Source organism: Phascolarctos cinereus, unplaced genomic scaffold (assembly GCF_003287225.1).
Source record: "Phascolarctos cinereus isolate Bilbo 61053 unplaced genomic scaffold, phaCin_HiC Scaffold_4;HRSCAF=312, whole genome shotgun sequence".
In the NCBI taxonomy this organism is placed as follows: Eukaryota; Metazoa; Chordata; class Mammalia; order Diprotodontia; family Phascolarctidae; genus Phascolarctos; species Phascolarctos cinereus.
The window spans coordinates 686049942-686075046 of NW_027555847.1; the positions used below are offsets into that span (position 1 = coordinate 686049942).

Below are 25105 nucleotides of genomic sequence, written 5' to 3' on the forward strand. Positions count from 1 at the left end.
TTGAATTTCTTATGTTTTCCTCTTTCTTGTTTCATTTTATCTTTTTATTTTTCCCTAGAGGCTTGTATTTGGAGGTCAAATTTTTTATTCAGCTCTGGTCTTTTAATTAGAAATGCTTGAAAGCCCACTATTTCCTTAAACATTTATTTTTTTGCTTAAAAGATTATATTCAATTTTGCTAGGTAAGTGATTCTTGGTTGTAATCCTAACTCCTTTGCCTTCTGGCATATCATATTCCAAGCCTTCCAGTTCTTTAATGCGGAAGCTGTCAAATCCTGTGTAATCCTGACTGTAGCTCCATGATATTTAAATTGTTTCTTTTTGGCTGCTTGCAATACTTTCTCTTTAATCTGTGAGCTCTGGATTTGGCTGTGATGTTCCTGGGAGTTTTCATTTTGGGATCTCTTTCAGACAATGATCAGTGGATTCTGTCCATTTCTATTTTGCCCTCTGCTTCTAATATATCAGGACAGTTTTCTTTGATAAGTTCTTGAAAGATGTTGTCCAGGCTTTTTTTTTTTTACCATGGCTTTCAGGTAGTCCAATAATTCTTATATTATCTCTCCTGGATCTATTTTCTAGGTCAGTTATTTTTTAATGAGAAATTTCACATTTTCTTCTATTTTTTTCCTTGTTTTATTTTGTTTCATTGTATCTTAATATCTCATAGAGCCATTAGTTTCTACTTGTTCAATTCTAATTTTTAAGGAATTATTTTCTTCAGTGAGCTTTTGTACTTCCTTTTCTATTGGGCCAATTCCATTTTTTAGGGAGTAATTTTCCTTGGTAAATTTTTGTGTATCTTTTCCCATGCTATTGACTCTTTTTTCATTATTCTCTTGTATTACTCTCATTTCTTTTCCCAATTTTTCTTCTACTTCACTAATTTGCTTTTTAAAATCCTTTTTATGGGGCAGCTAGGTGGCACAGTGAATAGACTGCCGGCCCTGAAGTCAGGAGGATCTGAGTTCAAATCCAGCCTCAGACCAAACACTTGACATTTACTAGCTGTGTGACCCTGGGCAAGTCATTTAATCCCAATTGCCTAAAAAAGAAAACAAACAAACAAATAATAAAATCCTTTTTAAACTCTTCCAGGAATTCTTTTTGGCCCTCAAACCAAATTATTTTTTCTTTGAGGCTTCACATGTAGCCATTTTGACACTACTGTCCTCTTCTAAGTTTGTGCCTTGATCTTCCCTATCACCACAGTAACTTTCTATAGTCAAGCTCTTTTTTTGTTTTGTTTTTGCTCATTTTTTTCTGGGGTTGTTTTTTTGTTTTGTTCTGTTTCATTTTGGTTTTTCATGTCCTGGTGTTTTTATATAAGAGCTGGGCTCTGATCCTGCACTGTCCGCAGCTTGTTGTGCTGGGGCTCTGGGTCTTATGCTACCTTTCACTGGGCTTCAGGGCTTAGCTGTTTGCTTTCTCTGGAGGACAGGCTTCCCTTCTGGCTTGTACTGGGAGGTGAGTGAGGTCTCTCTGTTGGCCTCCCCTGGGTGTGGGGTTTAGCTGCTAGCCTGCTCCAGGGGTAGGAAGCCTTGATGCTAGATTACTATGGTAACAGAGTCTTTCTGATATCTGGCCCTGGAAGAAGGATCTTATTTCAGGTCTTCCCTGGGGTGGGGCCCTGCTTCTGGGTTCCTTTGGAAACAGGGCCTCTCTGCGGGTAGGCACCAGGGGCCGGGTCTTGCTGTTGGCCAGCCCCAGGGCAGGACTTCACTACTGGTCAGCAATGGGGTCAAGGCGTCACTGGTGGCTTGTGCTGGGGGTAGGGCTTTGCTGTGCTGCACAGACTGCTCACTTGCCTAGGGGGCTGCTGCTTTGCAGGAGGGTTGGGCCTGGTGGATTTCCCCAGGCTTTGAGCCTTGCTGCAGGCCCTCTGCTATGAGGCTGGCTGCTGCTGCTGCTGCTCTTGGACCTTGCTCCCCTTCCACCCCAGTAAGACAGGCCTTTCCCGCCTGGATGGTTAGCTGCTTCCTTGCACCTAGATCAATTCTGAGGTGGGTTTCTGGTTGTTTAGAAGGGAATTTGGGAGAGCTTCAGAGGGTTCCTTCCTCACTCTGCCACCTGGCACTGGAAGTCCTTACCATTCTTAATAGCAATCCAAAGTTGCAGAATCCAAGAATTTCAGAGTTGAAAATACCTTCATGGCATCTACTGCAATTTATGCCTGAAAATAGCTGAGAAGTGATCATACAGCCTGTACCTGAAGACTCCAATGAGGGTAAGCCCCATCCCACTCAAGGCATCCCATTCCACTTAACATCGCCCTATTAGGAAGTCTTGGGGGGTGGGGGGGGGTGTTTCCGCATAGATCTACTATAAAGAAGGAAGCTTCAAGTCTCAAAAGAGGAAGCAATGGTGAGTACAGGAGGAAAGAACATCAGCAGGAAATTCTGAGATCAGGAGCTGGAGTCCGGCCCCATCACTAAGTCTCTGGGTGAATCTGGACAGGCCACAAGGCCTTTCTGGGCCTGAAAGACCTCTACTGTGACATTCCAAGACACTATGACTCGATGACCAATCAAACACAAGGTCAACCGAAACAATGCCTAGAAAGGACATCAGACAGAAGCCTGGACAACTGGCTTGAGCTCCAGCTCTTCCACTAACTAGAGGGGTGGCTTTGGGCAAATCAAGTAAACTCCCGGGTCCTCTTGTCCTTCCATGCAAGAGGAGGGGAACGGGCAGGAACACCTCCTCCGAGGCCTCTTCAAGTTCTCTCACTCTGACATGATCTCAGCACTTCGCTCACTTATCCTAGGTAACAAGGGCTATCAAAGTAGCCTATGTAAGAGCCTGTTTCATTAGAAATATAAGTAAACTGGGGGCAGCCAGGTGGCACAGTGGATACAGCACTAGCCCTGGAGTCAGGAGGACCTGAGTTCAAATCCAGCCTCAGACACATAACACTTACTAGCTGTGTGACTCTGGGCAAATCACTTAACCCCAACTGCCTCACCAAAAATATAAATAAACAAATAAAAGTAAATTAATTCAACTAAAAAACTAAAATTATTCAACTCCACTCACTTGTCACCTTACCAAAGCAAGGAATCTAGAAGAGAACCAGGGCCACACCTGCAGAGTTAAAAAGACACCAATGGATCCCAATCTGCACTGCTGGAGAGCAAGGCCACATCAGTAGGACCACAGTTCCAATGAAGAATGCCAGGGTTGGTACATATTTCTTTCTATTGGCTACTTTGATCGTATCATTTCTCTTACTGAGTATTAGGCTCTTTGAAGATAAAAACTGTGTCTCTGACTTACCAGGTACCCTTTAAGCACCTTGTACACAGCTTTTCAACTTGTGGGCCCTAAGCAAGTAGTATATTATTATCATTGATAATGCTAGCTCATATTTCCATATCAATTAATTGTTTACAAAGCAACTTTCTCCCAACGATCTCTGAAGCAAATGTACTCACAGTCTGATTTTTCCAATCAATTTAAACCTCTTACAAAATCGCTTAAACATAAATGACAAGAAAAATAGTTCTTACCAGTTTTATCTGCTCAGCAAGCTTGTCCTGGGAACTCTCCGGGGGCAGGCCCACTGCATTCTGGGCTGGGCTCTGAATTGTTGGTGCTGTAGCTACAGCTAAACCTAGGGGCTTGGAAACAACTGGGGATAAGGATTTGGTTTCTGGGGAAGTTCTATTTGTCTGCAAAGGATATACAGAGGGTAGCGCTGCGCCTGAAGAAGCTGATGGTGGAAGAGACGAGAAAAGCAGAGAATCTGCCAGAAGATGCTGAGAAGCCTGTGCAAGATCTACAGATGGTCGCAGCAGTGAAACAGTCTGTCCGGGAAACATTTTGTTACTCACGAATATAAAAAGCTATATTGAAATCAGATAACATTTTAACATTTACATCCCACTAGAAGCTGCAGACCAAGTAGTCTCAAGTTATAAATCTGACAACTTAATTTCAAGAGCGTTCATAATTAAAAGCACTTCAACAAAAAAGTCCTGTTCCTCTGCAGGTGAACACAAGAGAAACACATAGATGATTATTTAGCTTATCACAGGTAACTAAGAACCCCCACAAATCTAGCAAATAAAAATAAGGTTCTGTGTCTCTGAAGTAAACATTTCATTATTAGATTATAATCTGATGTAGTAAAACCAAAATCACTGAATACCTGCTGCTGTACTGTAGCCTGAGATTGAGAGATCTGTGCAGGTGGCTGCCCTTGCATCTGGACATGGAGCGCTGGTGTGAGAGGCTGTGGAAGGGGTGCTGTGGGCTGGCTGGCTGGAGCAGCAGGAATGGGTACATTGGGTGGCTGGGTCTTCACCAGAATTGGGGGCTGGGGCTGGGACTGGGTCTCCATCATCTGCTGCTGGGGCTGCTGTAGAATCTGCAGGGCTGATGAGAGCGATGTGCCCGGAACATTGGCAGGCTGCAGCCGCCCAGGAAGCTGAGGTGGAGGAGTATGTAGACTTGCAGCATTCTGCACGGGAGGACCTTTGGATGGATCATACTGCTGTTGGTTCTGTTTCTGTCCAGTGAGCTGCACAGTTTGAGGAGTGGGAGGCATTCCGCCTGCAAACCCAGAAAGAAATCAAATAGCAATTTTAAAATGTCCAAATTTAATGGAAATTCATCTAAGAAAATATTAGGCAGGAAAGAGGAAATACTTTAGGATTTTAATACATTATACCCAAAGATTACATCGCTTTGGAAAACCTGTCAAAATTGTATAATATCAGCAAGTCATTTAACCTATCTGGGCCTCAGTTTCCTCATCTGTAAAATGGTTGGCCTAGATGACCTCTAAAATCCCTTCTGGTTCTAAAATCTATGAACAATTAGCTATAAATATCATAACAAACAACATGAATCTTTTTGCTCAGTTCTTTTAGTGACTTTTAAAAGTAGCTGATTTGAAATATTATTACATTTTACCTTACACAATATTTATTTCCTATGAATGCTTAATTTATTTTTGAATTCCAAACTTCATCCTAAATCAACACAATCACAGAGATAGAGAACCTTAGGGCTTCCAAACTCCAGCAAAATGTGGGAATAATAACAATGCTGATAGCTCCAGATCTTTTGGCCTAAGTCAGGTGACACATGGTGGGATGGAGGTGACACCTGGAATTTTCAAAAGCTATGATGGTGGAGCACACGCTCTCGAGGTGCTGTCAAACAAGAATGTCCTGACATATGGATCTGACATCAGACCCCATGTCTGCTAAGGACAAACCTAGTTAACTTTAGAGAAGCCTAACATCAGAAAGTTAGCTAAGTAATACATTCTTTTGATGCAGAAAAGTCATAAAATTGTCTATTGAAGCAGTATATAGGGGTTACAATCTACACTGCTGGAAGAAATAGTCACAGTGACGAAACCAGAGAGCTTTTGAAATACTAAATAGGTTATACCGGGTGTTCCAAAGGTCTTAGTGCAGGTTTTAAGCTTTTAAGAAGCTTTGGAACACCCTATATTTATGCAGTAATTTACAGACTCTAATTAGATACTTCTAGTGATGGGAAGCTCATTATCGTACAAAACATCCCATCCTGTTATTGAACCACTCATATTGAAACAAAATTTGCTTTCTTATGAATTTTCGCCAACAGGAATACTATCAGTTTCTCCCTCTTGCCTTTTTGTGGCTAAATACACCTAGTTCATTCAACCATTCTGCATGACATGGTTTTTTTAGATCTCTCACCATCCTGCTCACTGGTTTCCTGCAGGCACACACTGATTTTTTTAATGTTCCTTAAAATGTGGTGCCTAGTACTATAAATTATTATGCCAAATACAGTGGGACTACTATCTTTCTTGAAATAAACACTATAGTTATCTTAATGCAGCCTACAGTTATATTAGTTGTTTGTTTGTTTTTAGCAGTGACCGCAGTGTTGGCTTATAATGGGTTTCTGATAATGAAATGAAAATACTCAGATATTTTTCCAAATGAATTGTTAAGTCATAACTGCTAAATCCTGTTTTTGTGAAATTGATTCTTTGAATACAAATGCAAGACTTTATACTTATCTCTGTTAAACTGCATCTTGTTAACTTGGGCCTACTATTCCCTTCTGCTGAAGTCTTTCTAAATCTTCATTTTGTTATCTAATGTCTTAATTATTCCTACCAGCTTTGTGTCATATGCAAATTAATTAATAAGTATTCTTTCTATATTTTCATCAATATTAAGGAAAATGTTAGGCAGAACAGGGCCAAGAATAAAGCCTCCAGAAACTTGCTGCCATTAATCAATACTCTGTAAATTATGGTTGGTTCACCCTGTTACAAATGTACCATACCTAGATTATCACTCAGTTCTCCACCATATCTACAAAAATTTGAATTTGTCAAATTTGTCAAATGCTTTGCTAAAATCAAGGTCTCTAATCATACCAAGACAGTTATACTATCAGTAGCTCTACCAATTTAATAACTAATCCAAAAGTCTAATAATTTTTTAAAGAAATAAAATTCATTTGCTGTGAGACTCCTTTTAACTTTTCTAAGTATTCACAAATCATTTGTGTAAGAGTCCATTAAATAATTCTACCAGGAATCTATGTACTCTTCTTGCTCCAAAAACAGCTAAAAATGTCCCTTTTTAAATTTTTAACTTTTTTGGTGAACATTAGCTTGACCCAGACATTAGAGTTACTGACATTATTCCTATAAGTGTGGGCCCTTTTGGATTCATCTTTGGTTATTTCTGCTTTTCCTTCCATCTCTTCTGAATCTCTTTTTAAAATTATGAACTCCTTAGTTCATTCTATAGACGTTTATCAAGTGTAGAGTACTTGATAGGTGTTGTGTGAATACCTACATAATAGACAAAAAACATGATCCCACCTTCATACAATTTAGAATCTAATAGGAGACATGAGACATTACAGAAATAACTTCAATACAAGATGTAAAACAAAAATGGAATAAGTAAAGTATAAAATGCTATCCATGGTTAGCTGGGAAAAGGGAGAAATTATTTCTAGCTATAGGATCAGGGAAAGTTGCACTGGGGAGACTGTATTTGAAATGAGCCTTGAGAAGAAAGCTGGAGCTGGAAAAAGGAGCATTTGAAACAGAAGAAATAGATTGGGAAAGGAGAGATACTGGAGAAAAAAAGATGGTTAGGAAGTTGAGGGAATATTAATTCCCAATGAAAAAAATACTCTGGTTCAAATAAATTTAACAAGCAAATTCTATCAAACATTGAAAGAACCATGTTTACCTATATTATAAAAATTATTCTCAAAAATAGAGAAATAAGGTATTCTATCAAAATCATTTTATGAGACAAATATTATCCTGATACTCAAATCAAGAAGAGACAAAGCAAAGAGTAAGAACTATAGACTAACTTCATTAATGATGAACCATTTAAAATAAAATTTTAGCAAAGAAATTATAGCAATATATACTTTTAAAAATTCATGACAACTAAGCTGGATTCATAACAGAGATGCAAGGATAGTTCAACTCAGAAAAATAATTAACATAATTATATAAACAACAAAAATGTGATACATTAATGATGCAGAAAAAAATTTTAATAAAATAAGATATTCATTTGCTTAAAAAAAAAAACCTTTAAAATATAATCAAAAGTGCCTAAAACCAAGAGCTAGCATATCTGCAATGGAAAAATAGTAGTAGGTTTCCCTTAGCATGTCTATGCAGTAATATAAAGGGGAAAAAAGGACAAAGAAGTAAGAAAAATTCCATTCAGAATAATTACGAAATGCCTAAACTATCTGAGAATTAACCTATCTGGACAAATTCAGCACTTTTTTAGATAAAATTTTAAATACCTCCTTATAGAGATAAAGACTTAAAATAATTGGAGATTCATTACTCATAGTAGAGCTGCAATGATATAAAATGAATGGTGACACTAAACTAATATGGTGCTATACTAAATAATTTCCTAAAGGTTTACTTTGAAGAATTGGATAAAATAATGACAAAAATTCATTTGGAAGAACAAAAGTCTAGAATCTCAAGAGAAATAAGGTAAATAAGGTGGAGGGAAGAGCAGGAATAATGGACACAAAGCATTAGTAAGTCTTAAATTATATTATAAAGTAATAATCATTAAAACTCATTGACACTGGTTTTAAAAATTAAAAATACATCACTGGAAGAGGCTAGACAAGCAAACATAGTAACCTAGTGTCAGATAAGCTCATATAAATACTAGGGGAGGAACTTACTTGGCAAGAACTATTGGAAAAACCAAAAAAAAGCAGGTTGGCAGAAGTGGTCTTACACCAGTACCACTGCAATAAGTTCCAAATGAATATTCAAACTAAAAATAAATAGCCACATAATGAAAAAATTAGAAAACAACTGAAGGTATCTTTCACAAACTGAGCTAGCAGAACTAAACAATGAATAGAGCTCATCACAAAAAACAAAGAAAACAATTGTGATTACATAAGATTTGGAAAAACATGAACAAAATCAGTGCAACTAGATTTTTTTAAAAATACCGTTGAGTAGAGAAAAAATCTTTGCATTTAATATATCTGAGAAATCTAATATATACAGGAAATTGGCACTAATATATAAGACCAGGAGCCATTTTCCAACAGATAAGTCAGTCAGTCAACTGTAATTTCTTAAGCTCTTACCATGTGCCAGGCACATTCCTGACTTTTCCTCCAAAGTTTCTATGATATTCACTAACTCTGGTTTGAAATCAGCACTTGTTACCATTTTCAAGTCTGTACATATACCATGAAAACCTATCACCCAACTCTACAGATATAATAAGCACAGCATACTAGGTACTCACTTATACATAAGAATCTGTAGTCAACTAGAAATCCAAATTAGAGCCCTAGACTCACCCACATGAAACCTTCTGGACAGAAAAATATGTACATGGCTTTTGGTGACAGAATACCTTGTGCTGTTGGCATTAATTGCTGAAGAGGGACTCCTGAAGTCACCGCTGGACACTGAAAGGCTGCCCCGTGACAGCCCACATCAATCCGAGGTCTCTTAGGTGAATCTATAATATTTAAATTCCATTTGTGGCATCATATGAGAGTTGCAGGTTCATTTTTACAAAGCAAATACTATATCAGAATGTTTTTCATATAAGTACACAAAACTGTAACTTCATAGAACACATGCAGCAAACCCAGGAGAACGTATTTCAATGATAACCTGTACTTCTGATAAGCAAAACGATTCATCAGGAATTGTATTACATCTAGCAGATGTTATACGATTTCATTCACAACAAGAACAAATCAGATTTAATAATGACTCAAACAAGAGACCTGAAATTATGCCTAGCAAAGTTCGGAGAAGATAAGCACTAGGTGATTTAAAAAGGAAAAGTTGTGTAATTCTAGGTTATTGACATCTTGCAAGTTTAAAAAAATGTACGTTGGTTCAAAGCTCCATACCTGTTTGGGTCATTGTCTGTTGTCTCTTAAATGTCTCAATTTCTAAAGTAGTCACAGTTCCAGTTACTGGTGAACCTGTGTGCATTTGCTATTAGAAAACAAAAATGTTATAAATTTTAGTATGCATTTAACTGATATGACACTGAACTTAAATAATGAATCTCTCCACTAATTCAGGTAGTTCCTATGACCAAAAAAAAGCCATTATGACCACAAGGTACCTGCTGATCATAATAAGTTCCTAAACAAAAGTCACTCTCCCTTGGTTCTTAATTGGTAGAAGAAAATAAACAAGGCTGGTGAGTTTTTCAGCATGTTTTTCATTGGCTGAAGAGGAAGCAGAACTGTTCTCCACAAGCTCTGTCAGGAGCATGTCATGTCCAAACACACATATGTGACATCAAATGTATAAATGAATGAGGGTTGATTCATTGGTGAAAATATCTGTACGTCAAAACTAAAAGTGGGTTCAGTGCTCCTGGGAAAAGTGATTATATCCACCTGGCTAGAAAATGTTCACTAAGCAGAAGAGGGCAAGCACAATATAACTCCATGACACAAGTCAGAAGGAAGCTTAGGTAAACTCTGTGGAACAGACATGGTCCTTTCATACACAAAGCCTCAGTCATCATCAAAAATGTGGAAAGAAAAATCATGAAACCCTAAAGGATCCTGGGTGCCTAATATAAAGGTGCTAGCTTTACAAGTTTCCCAAGCATAATTTTTTTTTAAGGATCCAATATTCCATTTGGAACAAGGACCCGATCCAAGTCAGAACAAGAGAGGAGGACTCTTGTCTCTCTGTCTCTCATTCTCTCCCTCCCTTCTTCCCTTTCTTTCCTTGTCTTTCCCTCCCTCCCTTCTTTCTTCCTCTCTTGCCCTTGGGCAGCATGACGAAACAACAGGATCACAAAGGATAATCAATTATATCGAAACAGTTATCCAATTTTTTTTTAAAGCCGAGGTCACAGATACCAAGGTAAAAACCCCTATGTTAGAAGCAGCACACTGAAGCAGTTTCATCTGTTCTTGTTGCATTCCTTGGGGTGAACTGGCCGCTACACCAAAACCCTGACTCGGCTATACATTACCAGCACTGCTGTGACTAGGGCACAGAAGCAGAGAGTAATGCACTTCTTGAATGCTACTCCAGGTGATAAAATCCGATCCACTGCTAATGTTGAACCCTTTGATAGTGTCAAGGACTTCGGTGACAAGAACTTTCTTTTCAGGTCCTTTAGGAGCTGTGGCTGTGGAGCCCACTTCTGCAGTCTGCTGCCAGGCTGCCCCTCCACAAGGGCTGCTTCCCAGCATGATGGCTGGGGCACTGGGCTGGAAGAACTGCTCTGCCCAGGCTCTTGGGGTCAGGGTCTTGGGATGCCTCCATGAGCGGAGATGGTGGCTAAGCTGTGACAGTTTTATTTGCCTGGCACATGCTGCCTCCTGCTCCTCCCAGAGGAGACCTCGCTGCTTCAGCTAGCCTGGCCCTTCTGCCCCATGAGTGCCAGATGGGTGGCAGTCAGTGGAGATGACTGGTAGCCTCCTTCCACAAGATCCCCTTCCCAGATAACTGCTGTGAGGGATGGCCTAGAAGCCAGACAAGCGATCAGGAGGTGCTCCCACTTCCTGGGTATGCTGGTCAGCAGTTGTTGCTGGTGGTAATGGGGGCCCCCTCAATGAGGGCTGCAGGGACTGGGCTGGAAGGAGGACAGATGGGCTGGGAGTGCTGCCACTCCTAGAGCCCTTGTACTCATCACTTGACTATCTCCCTATTCTGTATTTCATAACCAATCATTTCAGTACTGTTCTCACTAACTCCCTGTACATTCCCATTCCTTCAGCCTCACCTATGCATATCCTCAACTCTGAACTTCTTCTGAAAACTGTCCATCACAATATGATCCCAGACCCTACCAATGAAGCTGTAGACATCTATGATAATGTATCAAAAGGATCTTTTTTAATCCACCAAGATGCTTTTGGGTATCATTTATGCTATTTAGGTTGCAAAAGCAGCACGTTTGGGAGTAAGGCTCAAAAGGACTTTGTGATGGAGAAGGACAATCAGGACAGGGGTAAAGAGGCAATGTGGTATGATAACTGTTTCTTAGAGTAGATGAGAGGATAACCTCATTAGTTGATCACTCTAGGAGTAATAAGGGAAGGTTTCACAAAGAATGTAAGGTTTGAACACATACATCAGGGATGGGAAAATTTTTAGTAAGTGGAAAGTAGTGGACAAGGCATTCCAAAGTAGATAATGGAAGAAGCAAAAGTTTAGAGGCCAAAAAATATAGGCTGTGTAACACAGTGCCTGGCATATAGTAGGTGCTTAATAAATGCTTTTGGGGGGCAGCTAGGTGGCCCAGTAGATACAGCACTGGTCCTGAAGTCAGGAGGACTTGAGTTCAAATGTGGCCTCAGACCAAACACTTGACACTTACCAGCTGTGTGACTAGCTGGGCAAGTCACTTAACCCCAATTGCCTAAAAATAATAACAATAATAATAATAAGTGTTTTTTTGAATGAATTAATATGTTCTGAACATAACAAATAGAGGGGGCTTTTTTGGGGGAGCCAAAAAATTAGGCACAAGAGGAACGGGAATAAAGATGGAAAGAAAAACTGTGAGTCCAGGTTGTGGACTTTGAATTGAATGCTAGACTAAAGAGTTTAAACTTTATTTTATAGACAGTAGAGAGCCATTAAAGGTGCTCATTCAATTCCACAAACATTTACTAAGCCCTACCATATGCAATGCACAGTGCTACGTGCAGGGATATGAAGATAAAGAAAATGATTGCAGCCCTCAAGAAGCATGTATTCTACTGGGACAGGGAAGAAGCACGGCATGTACAAAAACGTGAGCAAGTCTACCTGCTTGAACAAAACTGTACTGTTTTTGGAAGGGGTGATCCCACTGTGTTTGCTGCACTTAGTAAGTCCTTTACAAGACGAACCGTAACAAATTCTATCATTTGTAAAACATAGGATCAACAAGGCAGGAAACGGGACAAGTATGTAAATTTAGTCCTAGGCCAAGAGGAAAGCATTTTCCTGAATCAATACAAAGCAATCAGAGGCTGTAATTGTACATAACAAAGAACCTTTAACAATTTTTTAAAACTTTAAAACTGTTCCCTGAGAATTCAGTAAGAACATATTACTCTTCTGCTACGAAACACTAAGAAAAATGTATGGGAAAATAATTACTGAGCTTGTTTTATTTCTAACACTTCATTTTCTGTTCTTGGAATAAAAACATCAAATATTTATAAATACAACTATTAAAAGAACTTTGTTCCAGGAAAGAAGAGAATTTATAAGAAGTATTTCTCTTAAAAGATGTATGTTTCCCAGAGCAAACAAAATCTACATTTACATTCAAGACAAACTACAGCTACACAAAAAAGCATAAAAGAACCAAAGATATCCAGAAATAAACAACAAAAACAAAAACAGTCCAGGTGAAATTTAATGAAAGCAAGCCCCAAATCCAAAAATAGAATCGCGTAATTTCCTCGCTTTTCAGAGGAAAGAAAAAATAACAATGCATTAAAATTCTGAAGTTTAAAAAAAACTTTCAAACATAGGTCCTTGACTAATAACAAGGTATAGGTTCTTGGAAAACCACTGAATTCTAGGAAATACCAAATCTGGATGAATCTAAAATCTGGTATGAGACTACATTTTAGAACCATCGAAAAGTACCTGAAATGGCTGCTGGGATGAAAAAGCAGCAGAAACATTTGGAGGAAGCTGGGTTGCAATAGCAACAGGAGTCCCAGTCTGCCCATCCTTTCCTGTCACAACCTTTACCTGAGAGGAGATATTTGGAGAGGAAAGGGGGAAAAGGGAAAACAATTTTTAAGTTGATCAATACTGTACAACCACTGCCCGCTAAAATGGGTGGAACCTCAGTGAAGAGGGGACATAATTCAATCTTCATGAGAGGATACTTTTATTCCAACAGAATTTACTTTAAGAGCCTGTCACTGATAACGTAGATCTGAAGTTCAGTTCAGGCTGGTAACATTTCATTCTCACCTAGCAGACAATAATAGCTTCTCAGGATGGTCTTTACCAAGAAGTGCCTGAACATTAACAAGAGACAAACCCAGTGATTGGCTAGCCTGGATCCTAAAGCCATCAGCTTTCCCCATAGGGAAGGAGGTCTTCGGGGTTTGCAAGTGCTTAAAAAAGGGAAAAGAGAGAAAGACAAAAACTCTACAGAGGACAAAGAAGGTAACAGTGACATATTATGACTTCATTTTATCACAGGATAAAATCAGTCATAATAACTGGTAACGTTTACATATTGCTTTCAGGTGTGCAAAGTACTTTAAAAAAAAAAAAAGCTTTCAACAGTTAAGCTAATGAAAAATCTTTCAGGAGAAACAAGCAACTTCCCTGAGTGAGCCTATTCAAATCTAATACTCAGTAAAATTATATTAAACTGCTCTGAAGTCAAATACTACTTTGCATCAAGGGTCCAGATACAGCTTGGGAGTTGGAGAAAAAACTGAAGATGGTTGAAACGAACCAGAAAGAAAATCAGATTGATTCAGCAAATAACTCCCCAAAATCAATGTGATTAATACAAACCACAACTCAAAATGTATCATTACCTAGTAGAAAATAATACTCAAAGAAAATAATGAGGACTTGGAGTCTTTTTTTTAAAAATCCACTTATGAATTTTAAAACGGCCGCTTACTTCTCATTCTGTGACATACTAGCTAAATCTCTGATAATTCGTCTAAGACATTAATGGCTGCTAACACCTACCATTCCCAGAAGTAGTTTCACAATGGAGGGAGAAGTGAACCTATGCTTTCACTGGTATAACAGAATGAAGAAAGAATGCATTTATCAATGCAGATCAGCAACTGTTCCACAACATGTAGTAGGCTGCCTGGGAAACTCAAAGGTGACTTGCCCAAGCTCATAAAGCTAACATGTAGTACTGACAAGACTTGAACCCAGGCCCACCTGACTCCAAGTCTAGGTATCTATACCACCAAGCCAGATTGCCTTTTGGTCTTTATATTTCAAAAGGGATTTCAAGAGAGTTCCTCCCCAAAGGAATGAATTTCCAGTGAGAGGAATTCCCACCATCGTATGGAAGTTAATGAGGGAGAAAATCTGGGGGCAAGATCTTTGGACAGTGTCCTTCACATCTCACCATACAGTCAACCTCCTATCCTATCAGCCAAAAGACTGGCCCTTCCCTGCTTGCCAGTTTCAGTCGGGGCCCTGTCATCTAAAGTTTCAGAAAGAGCTGACAGTGTCAACAGGACTTCTTTGCCAATGGATAACACAGAGCTTTGGATGACAGAGATCTGAATCAGCAGAGGGAAGACGGGACCCTGAGGGGAGGGTCTCATCCAGACCAGGGGAAGAAGGGGAGAGATGCCTGGGAAAGAAGGGATTCAAAGGTTGTGGGGGAAATGAGAGCAATGGAAGGAGCATAAGGGTAGGGGGTGAAAATGGGAGGAAGTCCAGACAGTGTCTTGGGGGAAGGGCACCAAGGGCAAAGGGAAGAGCTGGTAGACCTGGAGTCAGAATATCTGGGGTCAGGCTCAACTCATGCCACTTACTATAAGCTAACCTCAGGAAAGTCATGTCACCTCTCAAGCCTCAGTTTCCTCATCTCTAAAATGAGGGGGTTGTACTAAAATGGCCCTCAAGGTCCCTTCCACCTAAACTGAATATCCTATGATCTTAAATCCTTTCTTCTCTCAGTTTCCCCATCTGTAAAATGGAGGGAGGGATTGGGTTGGGAAAGGGTTGGACTAGATGATTTTAAAGTTTCTCACCCTTCCCCAAACCCAGGGTCCTTCAAATTTAGAATGTAAATTTAGGGAATTCAAAACCAATCAGTTGTGGTTAGTTCTTCTGGTAATAAAATGAAAAGGATGAAGATGTTACAACAGATATAGCACTATCCAGATAGCTCAACAATTTGCAATGTGTTTCAAATTTTGAAATATCAACCTAAAAAGGCTTCCTTGTCAGGAAGAAACTTCAGTTCTAGTCATGAACAAAATAAAAATCCTTAAAAATGAATGTGGGATTGGTATAGTGAAGCAGGTCTCAAAGTGGTCCAAGGACCCCTGGGAGTCTGAAGACTGTCTCAGGAGGTCCACACGGTCAAAATATTTTCCTAGTAATATTAAGATGCTATTTGCCTATGAAAATGCTCCTCCCTTTTCCAACTACACATCTGTAAGAGGACTGATATTTATCATACACTTCAACCATAACAACATATTGCAATAGATTGAATGAAGGTATAATAAGAGATTCCAGCTGTCTTCTACTAATTCAGACATTTAAAGAGATTTGCAAAAAATATGTAAAACAATGCCATTCATCACACTAAATTCTGTTTGGTAATTTTATTATTTTTGTTTTAGTATTTTTCATTAAAATATGTTATTTATGTTAACATGTAATTGGTTTATTATTGTTAGTTTAAATGAATTAATATTTTAAGATGTCATTAGTTCTAACTGATAATATGGTAGATATCAATGGCCATAAACAAAAGCTCCTTGGGTCCTCAATACTTTTTAAGAGTATAAAGGGTCCTGAGATCACAAATTACATAACTGCAGATGTGGTGGAAAGAACGATGGACTTGGGGCAGGGAGAACTCATTTCAAATTCCTGTTCTGAGAGTCGTTAAAATCACTTCTCAGAGGGGCAGCTAGGTGGAGCAGCGGATAGAGCACCAGCCCTGGATTCAGGAGGACCTGAGTTCAAATCCAGCCTCAGACACATAACAGTTACTAGCTGTGTGACTCTGGGCAAGTCACTTAACCCCATTGCCTAGCCAAAAAAAAAAAAATCACTTCGCAGAGTCTCAGTTTCCCCATCTATAGAATTGTGATAACAACACTCCCGCTATAACCTGTAGCACAGGGGCATAAAGAAAAGTGCTTTATCAACCTGAAAGCATTGCAGACAAGTGAAAAGGCAACAGCCACATAGAGCAGGACAAGCTTTGGATTGGGAGACAAAGGATCTGAATTCACATTCCCACATTCTCTGCAACTTACTAGCTCTATGACTTTGAGCTGGAGAAGAACATCTGGTGTCCAAGAGGCTCTGCCAGGCTAGGGGACCCTGACAAACCCTGTAATTTCTCAGCTCCCTGGCAAACTCTCTGAGCTGGCTTGGGTGACGAGAAAGGTGCACTAAAACTTCCAACAAGGAAATCATAATCATAAGCACTTTGGGTAAATTACCTAATTTCTCTGGGATTTTCTGAGAGTTTCCTTAACCACAAATTAAGAGGTTGGAAGAAGTCATCCCTAAAGTCTCGCTCAACTCTAAATATGTGTGGCATATACCTAGCAAAGACCTGTTATATTTATGAAACACTGAATTAAAGCATTTTTTAAATAAAAATATGTTTCTTAAAAATTGATGGGATATTTTATTCTCAAGATTAAAGACTTGTACAGTAATTTATTTTCTGACATCAATCCCATGTGTAAACATTTTAATAACCTGAAAGCACATTTAGTTAACTTAATTTACAAAAACATTTTCACTCTAAATCAATTTATGGATTTCAAATATCTCTAGCTGAACTCAACATGCAGGATTCTTTCTTCAAATAGAAAAGGAGAGAAAATGGTTGAAGTTTTAAATTTACCATATTTTCAGGCAGCTAGGTGGTACAGTGGAGAGAGGACTGGCCTTGAAGTCAGGAGGACCTGAGTTTCAAATCTGACCTCAGACACTTACTAGGTGTGTGACCTTGGGCAAATCACTTAACCCCAATTGCCTCTCCTTCAAAAACAATTACCATATTATCCCTTTAAGCTCCTAGCTCAGATTCTATATGACTGCTTCTAAATTTAAAACTCTCCGAATTTATAGGAGAATTAGTTTAAGTATCAGGATCTAGCCCGTTGCAGCTTTTCTTTTAAGACTTAACATTTTGCCATGGACAGATATAAAAGGATACCCTTCTGAGTCATCCTAGATTTAGGATTCTCACTTTTGAACATTAGTTTCTTCCTGCTGCTACCAAAATTCCTAGCGCTACCAAAAGCCTCACCCACTGGCTGTTGCTACTATCTGCAACCGGCCTTAAATCCAGGGCACATTTTCCTTATTACATGGGAAAGTAGTAAGTGTTAAATGAGATCAATGACATCAAAATCAGTATTTTCTTTCTAATATAATTAGAAAGAAAAACAAAGTAATACTGGAAATAGGAGAGGTGTGTAAAGAAAGCATTCTGCATCAAGGACAAATACTAGTAGATTTGCCTACAAAAGCACATCTACAGCTTACATCTTGAAAACGTGAAGAGTACTAGTTACATACTTGGTATTTCCTAGTTTGAGAACTTTTTTTCACTTAAATATCCTAAGGACTAGCACTATTCTCAATATCAATTTAATTTGAAAGAAAATTACTGATATCCCATGCATATAGCAGTTTTTCAAAATCATAGTTTTCAGTAACAAAAATTTAATAAACTGCACTGATTAATTTATGCTGCACATAATACACCCACTGTATATCTAATAATATACACATATTGTTAAATATTAAGCTTCTTACCTCATCATTAATGACTTCAGACTGTTCTTCCTCCTCTTCTTCAAAATCCAAATCATTTTGCTTAAGATATGTGTGTAAGGGTCCATACAGTTTCTTCTTAAAAGCTAAGAAATCCATCATATTCCCTTGAAGATGTTGTAAGAAAAATAATTCAATCAAATACTCCTTAAAGTTTTCTTTCAGAGCCTCCATTTCTCTGTAATGATGATCCAGGCACTGCTTTCTCATTTGGGCTGTTTCTTGAGACGCTGGTGGAATTTCCTCCAATTTTTTAGGTACTTTTTTCACTCCTATACTTCCTGCAGGAGTGAGAGGAAGGCTGGAAAGACCCTGTGGCACAGCTGCTCTAGAAGGGCTGGTGGGTCCAGGGGGTGGTGAAGTCATCCCAAAGGCTGAAGAGCCTCCAACTCCAGATATCAAGACACCCGAAGGCCTCTCAAACCCCACGGGTCTATTCAACTGCTGTCCTTGAAGCACCTGCTGCTGTTGAATCAGTTGTCCTTGAATAATACTACTGATTTGGGGTGGCAAGCTGGTCGTTGCAATGTGACTGGGGCTAGTCAAAGGCTGCATACTGGCACCACTAGCTACCGGGCTCTGCGGTCCAAGATGATGAATGGTGCCGCCTGTCTGGGCATGGGGCTGTGAAAGTCTGCGTTCTCGAACGGTAATAGGGGCCCCCGCATGCTGGAGTTGAACCTGTCCTCCCTGAGCAATCTGGGCAATGCCTGAGCCCTCCTGATACACAAAGTGTCCACCATTCGAAGGGCTCAAACTGATCTGTCTCACAAGGACACTGGCATCCACAAAGCCTCCAGTGGGGCTGGAGCTGCAGATACCCAGTCCCGGGCCAGGAGTGCCAGCCCGCACACTCTGTAAGGCCTGCACTGGCCCAGGGGTGGGCTGGGTTGGGCTTTGAGACTGGACTTGTTGGGGCAACGGGGAGGTAACTTGTATGTAGGATGGGGAGCCATGCTCAAACCTCCTTTGCTGAGAATTAAACTGAAAACCTGGGGAGGTTGGGTTGGGGATTGGCAAAGGGGTCAGGGTGATCTGCTGGTTTCCTCCAACTACTGGTCCAACATTCTGCAGTGTAATGTTTACATTCTGACCAGCTACTGGACTTCTATTCATAAGCTGCTGTATTTGGTAACTGGGCGACTGTGGTGCAGATGGGCTTGCTGAAGGAGCAAACGGAGCTGCAGGGGACTGGGGTAGATTTGAATGGGACTGCTGGTCTTCCCCCTCACTGCCTGTGAAGGACCTCGACCTCTGGAGCTGGACATTCTGAGGACCGCCGCCATGGTGCATTATCACCTCTTCTTTAAAATAAATTCTAAACAAATCCACAGAAAAATAAAATTCAGCAAAAGAAAATATGGCTTCTAACCAGCTGTATCAGAAATCTTGGAGAACTTCAAAAGTTTACCTTGTGATTCAAAATACAGAAGAAACAGATTTATTTCCCTGATTTTATACCAAACAAACAAACCTCAATGGTAAACAACACTTGACACTAAAGCCACCTTAAGCAAACTTTTATGCACAGCTATGTCTCATTTCAGATGTCAAATGCTCAACAGCAGAAGTGCAGTGAAGCTTTCTGACATCCTATTTATGACTGCCAACTGACTGCTTTAGTCCTTTCCAGTTGCCTAGTGGGTTTTAGTTCTGTTTTGCTTAGGAGGAGATGGTGCTGAGTTTTCACTGAGATAAGGAACTCTCCTTAGAGAAAACTCTCTCCATTGATCATGCATCTGTAACTTACAACCAAGTTCCAACTAAATCCCACCTTCTACAAGAAGTCTTTCCCAACCATTTCAGTACCCTCTCTCCCTCTCTTCAATATTTCCTGTTTCTGTGGTCTACAGCCTGTCTATACGTATACATATACATATACATATATATATATACACACACATATTTGCCTGCTGTCTCCCTCATTAGAATGCGAGCTCCTTGAGGGCAGACACTGTCTTCTGCCTCTTTTTGTAGCCCCAGTGCTTAGCACAGTGCTTGACACACAGCCGGCACTTAATAAATGCTTGTTAACTAATGCCTGGATCAAAGAGCTGCGTGGAGAGGTTAAGAGACTGCCAGCCTCTAGACTCTGGCACCAGCCTTGTGTCCATTCCGCCAGGCTGTCTCTCTGTGCTGTTACTGTATTAAGCCTCAAATGGGGATAAATGTGCTCACAGTGTAGTTGGGCTTCACCAGAACTGAAGACTCAAACGCTGCCCTCTGAGAGGCAGCATGGTGTCTTAGGTGCTAGATTTGGCATCAGTGGTCCTGGATCCAAATCCTCACTGTGATCTGCTCACTTGTGGGATCTTCAGAAAGTCCCGTAACTTCTAGGGGATTCCTTATGAATACCCATGACACTTCATTAACTGATTCAGCTCTTTCCTGATGTACCCTCTACTGATTACCTCTCATTTCTGCTCTCTATGTCTTGCATGTACATAATTGCTTTCATGGTGTCACTCCCATTAGACTGTAAGCTCCTTGAAGGCAGGGACTGCCTTTTGATGTTCTTTGTATCCCCAGCATATAGCACAGCGTTTGATACATAGTAGGCACATGATAAATGCTTGTTATCTGAATGACTATCTACTTAAAACTTTGAAAATTTTATAAAACAGATTTACAATGGCCACTATACAAATGAATAGCAATAGACAGACAGACAGACAGACAGACAGATAGATACAGATAGACAGACAGACAGACAGAGTTTGGAGTAGCTGGTGTGAATTAAAGCAGCTCTCAATGCAACACATTCTAACGCCAACTGGTCTACTCAGCCTGCAGTACTTGGCTACTCCCAAGCCTAAGGGGTTGGCAGGCAAAGGAAACTAAATTCACCTCGCTGAATTCTACCATAATTTGGAGCTAACTTCTAGAGGACAGGAGACCACCAAAAATATGGTTCATAATTCACCTTATTTTTCTTTCAGAATATGTGATAAATTAGGGTGAAATGTTTTCAAGTTATAACAACTTTCAAAATATACCTTTCCATATCAAGCAAAGTACATCAGATAAAGTAACACATTCATTTGCAAGCGGTTTTGGCACAATTTTTTTCAGCTGATGATATATATAGCACTCTAATTACTTATATGAGAGTAAGAACATCATAAAATTTAAATATGAAAGCCAAAGTTTGAGATTATACTTATTATGAACTTATTATGAAGGCAGATGATGAGTATTCTTATCCTGTCAGATATATTGAAATGCTATTGTGCTTATCAGATTGCGTTATAAATATAACCTTAAAACAGTATTACCTGATATTCAGCCCTGTGTTTTGCTTCCCTCCTTCTTCCAATACCTTGAAAAGAAAAGTGAAAATATTTCAAATTCAAATTTTAGCAATCAATTAAGCAATCAACAAGCATATATTAAATAGCCAGGGATACAAAGATAAAGGAGGGAAGACAGAAGAGTGGTACAGGAAGGGATGGAAGGGAAGGAGGAAGGAGGGAGGTGAGAGATGAAAAGAGCAAGGGAGAAGGGAGGGAGAGAAAGAAGGGGAAAGAAAGGAGGGGAAGGTAGGGAGGAGGAAAGGAGGGAAAAAAGAGAAGAAGGGGGAGGGAGGAAGGGAGAGAAGGGAATGCAGGAAGGGAGGAAAGGGAAAGGAGGGAGGAGAAACAGAGAGAGACAGAGAGCAAGAAGAGAGGGAAAGGGAGAGAGAGAGGGAAGGAGGGGAAGGGGAAAGGAGAGAGAAAAGAGAAAAGGGAGGATTGAGAGGTAGAGAGAGGGAAAGAGAAAGGAATAGAGAGAAGAGGCAGGGTCAAGATGGTAGAAGGAGAGGCAGCATTTTTGCCTTAGTTCCTCCACGACCTCCTCCACAATGACCTAGAAAGCACACCAAACTGAATTCTGATTGGGAAAGCCAAGAAAAAGTCACAGGGAGTCATTTTTCCAACTCAGAGTAGTTTAGGAAGATAGACTGAGAGATCTGCAGACACTGGGGTGGGGGCTGGCCAGGAGCACGGCACAACACAGCCATGATGCGGCAGCAGGAAACCAGCACAGGGCCATGGCAGTAGCAACATCAGCAAGGAGCAGCTCCGGAACCCAGAGGCAGCAAGGGCATGAATACCAGGGATGAAAGAGATCCCAGGAGACCCCTGTACTAGACTCCTGGAGCAGGAACAGGTGCCACTAGATGGCTCTGTTACCCATTATCCAGTGCTGGGTTATAGCTTCAGGAGTTGAGAGGTCACCAGGAATTAGCGCCCTAGTTCTGAGCCCAAGAACAGAACAGGGCCTCGGTTCTAAGCCTTTAGTCTGCACACACGCCTGCAATGGAATAAAACAGAGCAGGAGGCCAAAACCAATCAGTTTCCCCAAAAGAGGGAACCAGCAGTTCAGTGACTCTGAATACGAAGAACTTTCCAGCTAACAACGAATGAGTCCAGCAACAGTCTATGGAAACTCAACTACACGCAAGCCAACAGACCCAAACCTGGGTCAGAAATCTGCAGAGCTCAGAATAGGAAGGCAGTGAACAGACCCCCTCCTCAGATCACATCACTTTGGAAGCACCGAAAACTTAACAGACCCCAATCTGAATTGTGAAAATAGCAGAAGGACATAAAAGACAGATGTTCAGGACAGAAACATCCCCCATTTCTCACCCCCACCACCAGAAGTGAGTAGAGCTCAAAGTCACAAAGTAGACTGGGAAAATGGGCAAAAAAAAAGAAAAAACCCTGACCACAGAAAGCAACTGCAGTGACAGGGAAGCTCAAGACACAAACACGGAAGAACACAATGACTTGGAAACACCTAAAAGCAAAGCCTCAAAGAAAAATGCACATGAAATGCAAGCCCAACAAGAATTCCTGGAAGAGTTAAAGAAAGATTTTTAAAAAGAGAAAAAAAAATAATGAAATGAGTGGTAGAGGATAAATTGGGAAAAGAAATGAGAGCAATGTAAGAAAATTATGAAAAGAAAATTAACAGCTTGATAAAAGAGGCACAAAAAAAATACTAATAAAAAAATAACTCCTTAAAAATCAGAATTAACCAAATGGAAAAGAGGCATAAAAAATGTTAATGAAAATCACTCCTTAAAAACTAGAACTGGCCAAATGGAAGCTAATGACTACAAGAGACATCAAGAAACAATCAAACAGACTCAAAAGATTAAAAAAGTAGAAGAAAATGTGAAATGTCTCACAGGAAAAACAACTGACCAGGAAAATAAGGAGGGATGACTTAAGAATCACTGGACTAAGGGGCAGCTAGGTGGCACAGACAGGATAGAGGACTAGCCCTGGAGTCAGTAGGACATGAGTTCAAAGTCAGCCTTAGACACTTATTAGCTCTGTGACCCTGGGCAAGTCACTTAACCCCGACTGCCTTAAAAAAAAAAAATTTAAAAAGAATCATTGGACTACCTGAGAGCTATGAACAAGAAAAGAGCCATTATAAATGAAAACTATGCAGATATTTTAGAATCAGAGAGCAAGGAAGAAACTGAAATAATCTACTGGTCACCTCCTGAAAGTAAGCCCAAATGAAAACTCCTAGGACCATATGAGCCAAAATCCAGAACGTTCACATCAAGGAGAAAGTACTTCAAGTATCAGGAAAAAAAAATAATTCAAATATCATGGAGTCGTAGTCAGGAATGTAGGACACAGAATATGATATTATGGATGGCAAAGGAGCTAGGATCACAGCCAAGAATAACCTACCTAGCAAACTTAGTATAATCCTATGGGTGGGGAAGGGGGAATTGGATATTTAAAGAAACAGAAGACTTTCAAGGATTCCTAGCTGAACAGCAAATTTTAAATTCAAACACAAGACTCAAGAGAAGTGCAAAAAATGAAACCTGAATAAGAAGTCATAAGGACTAAACAAGATTAAACTGTTTACATTCCAATATGGGAAGAACTTTATTATCACTAGAGCTATGAGAGAGTCTATTTAGACAGAAGGTGCAGGTGTGGTTCTATTATGTTGGGATGATCCCAAAAGAAGAATGGATGGGTGAGGAATGGATGTACCGGGAGAGAGGGGAACAGAAAGGAAGAATAGAGAGAATTATTTCACATAAATGTGATATGCAGGGAAGAATGTATGCAATGGAGGAGAGAATGGGGGATGTTGGGGAGCAAGCAATACTTGAACCTTACTCTCCTCTGAACTAGCTCAAAGAAGGAAAACTAAACATATACATACAAATGGGTTTACAGAAAAGCAAACCTATTTCTTAGCTGTGCATGGCACCTTTACAAAAACTAACCATGTATTTGGGGATTAAAAACCTCAGAAACAAATGAAGAAAAGCAGAAATATTAAATGTCCCTTTTTTTTATCATAACAATAAAAACTGCATTCAGTAAAGGGTCTTTGACGCAGAGATTAAAAATTGAAAACTAAATAACAATCTTAAAGATTGAGTGGGTCAAAGAATAAATCATTGAAACAATCAGTAATTTGTTATTAAAGATAATATTAATGAGACAACAAACTAAAATTTGTGGGATGAAGCCAAAGTAGTACTTTGGGGAAAATGTATATATCTAAATGCTAAAATCAATAAAACAGAGAAAGAGATCAACAAATTACGTATGTAACTAAAGAACTAGAAAAAGAACAAATTAAAAATCCCCAATTAAACCCCAAAATAGAAATAGAGAGGATCACAGGAGAGATTAATAAAATTTTATAATTAAGAAAATTAAACATTGAACTAATAAATAAAACTAGGAGCTACTTTTTAAAAAAACAATAAAGTAAATAAATCGTTGGCTATTTTGTTTTTAGAAAAGAAAAAAGAGGGGCAGCTAGGTGGCACAGCGGATAGAGCACTGGCCCTGGATTCAGGAGGGCCTGAGTTCAAATCCGCCCTCAGACACATAACACTTACTAGCTGTGTGACCCTGGGCAAGTCACTTAACTCCAACCACCTAACCCAAAAAAAAAAAATCGTTCCTTAGAAAAGAAAAAAGAAAACCAAATTACCAATATCAAAAATGAAAAGGGTTGTGGGGCAGCTACGCGGTGCAGTGGATAGATCACTGACCCTGGATTCAGGAGGACCTGAGTTCAACTTCAGCCTCAGACACATAACATTTACTA

General features: G+C 39.7%; 1 protein-coding gene across 1 annotated transcript in view; it reads right to left on the reverse strand.

The window, feature by feature from the left end:
* The window catches only part of EP400 (E1A binding protein p400), a 262063-nt gene that overhangs the window by 74933 nt on the left and 162025 nt on the right, over positions 1 to 25105 (reverse strand). The window contains 7 exon segments of the mRNA XM_078154252.1: positions 3510 to 3806; positions 4151 to 4554; positions 8901 to 9008; positions 9412 to 9499; positions 13124 to 13231; positions 17999 to 19334; positions 21292 to 21335. Of these exon segments, the coding sequence (XP_078010378.1) occupies positions 3510 to 3806; positions 4151 to 4554; positions 8901 to 9008; positions 9412 to 9499; positions 13124 to 13231; positions 17999 to 19334; positions 21292 to 21335 (2385 nt within the window).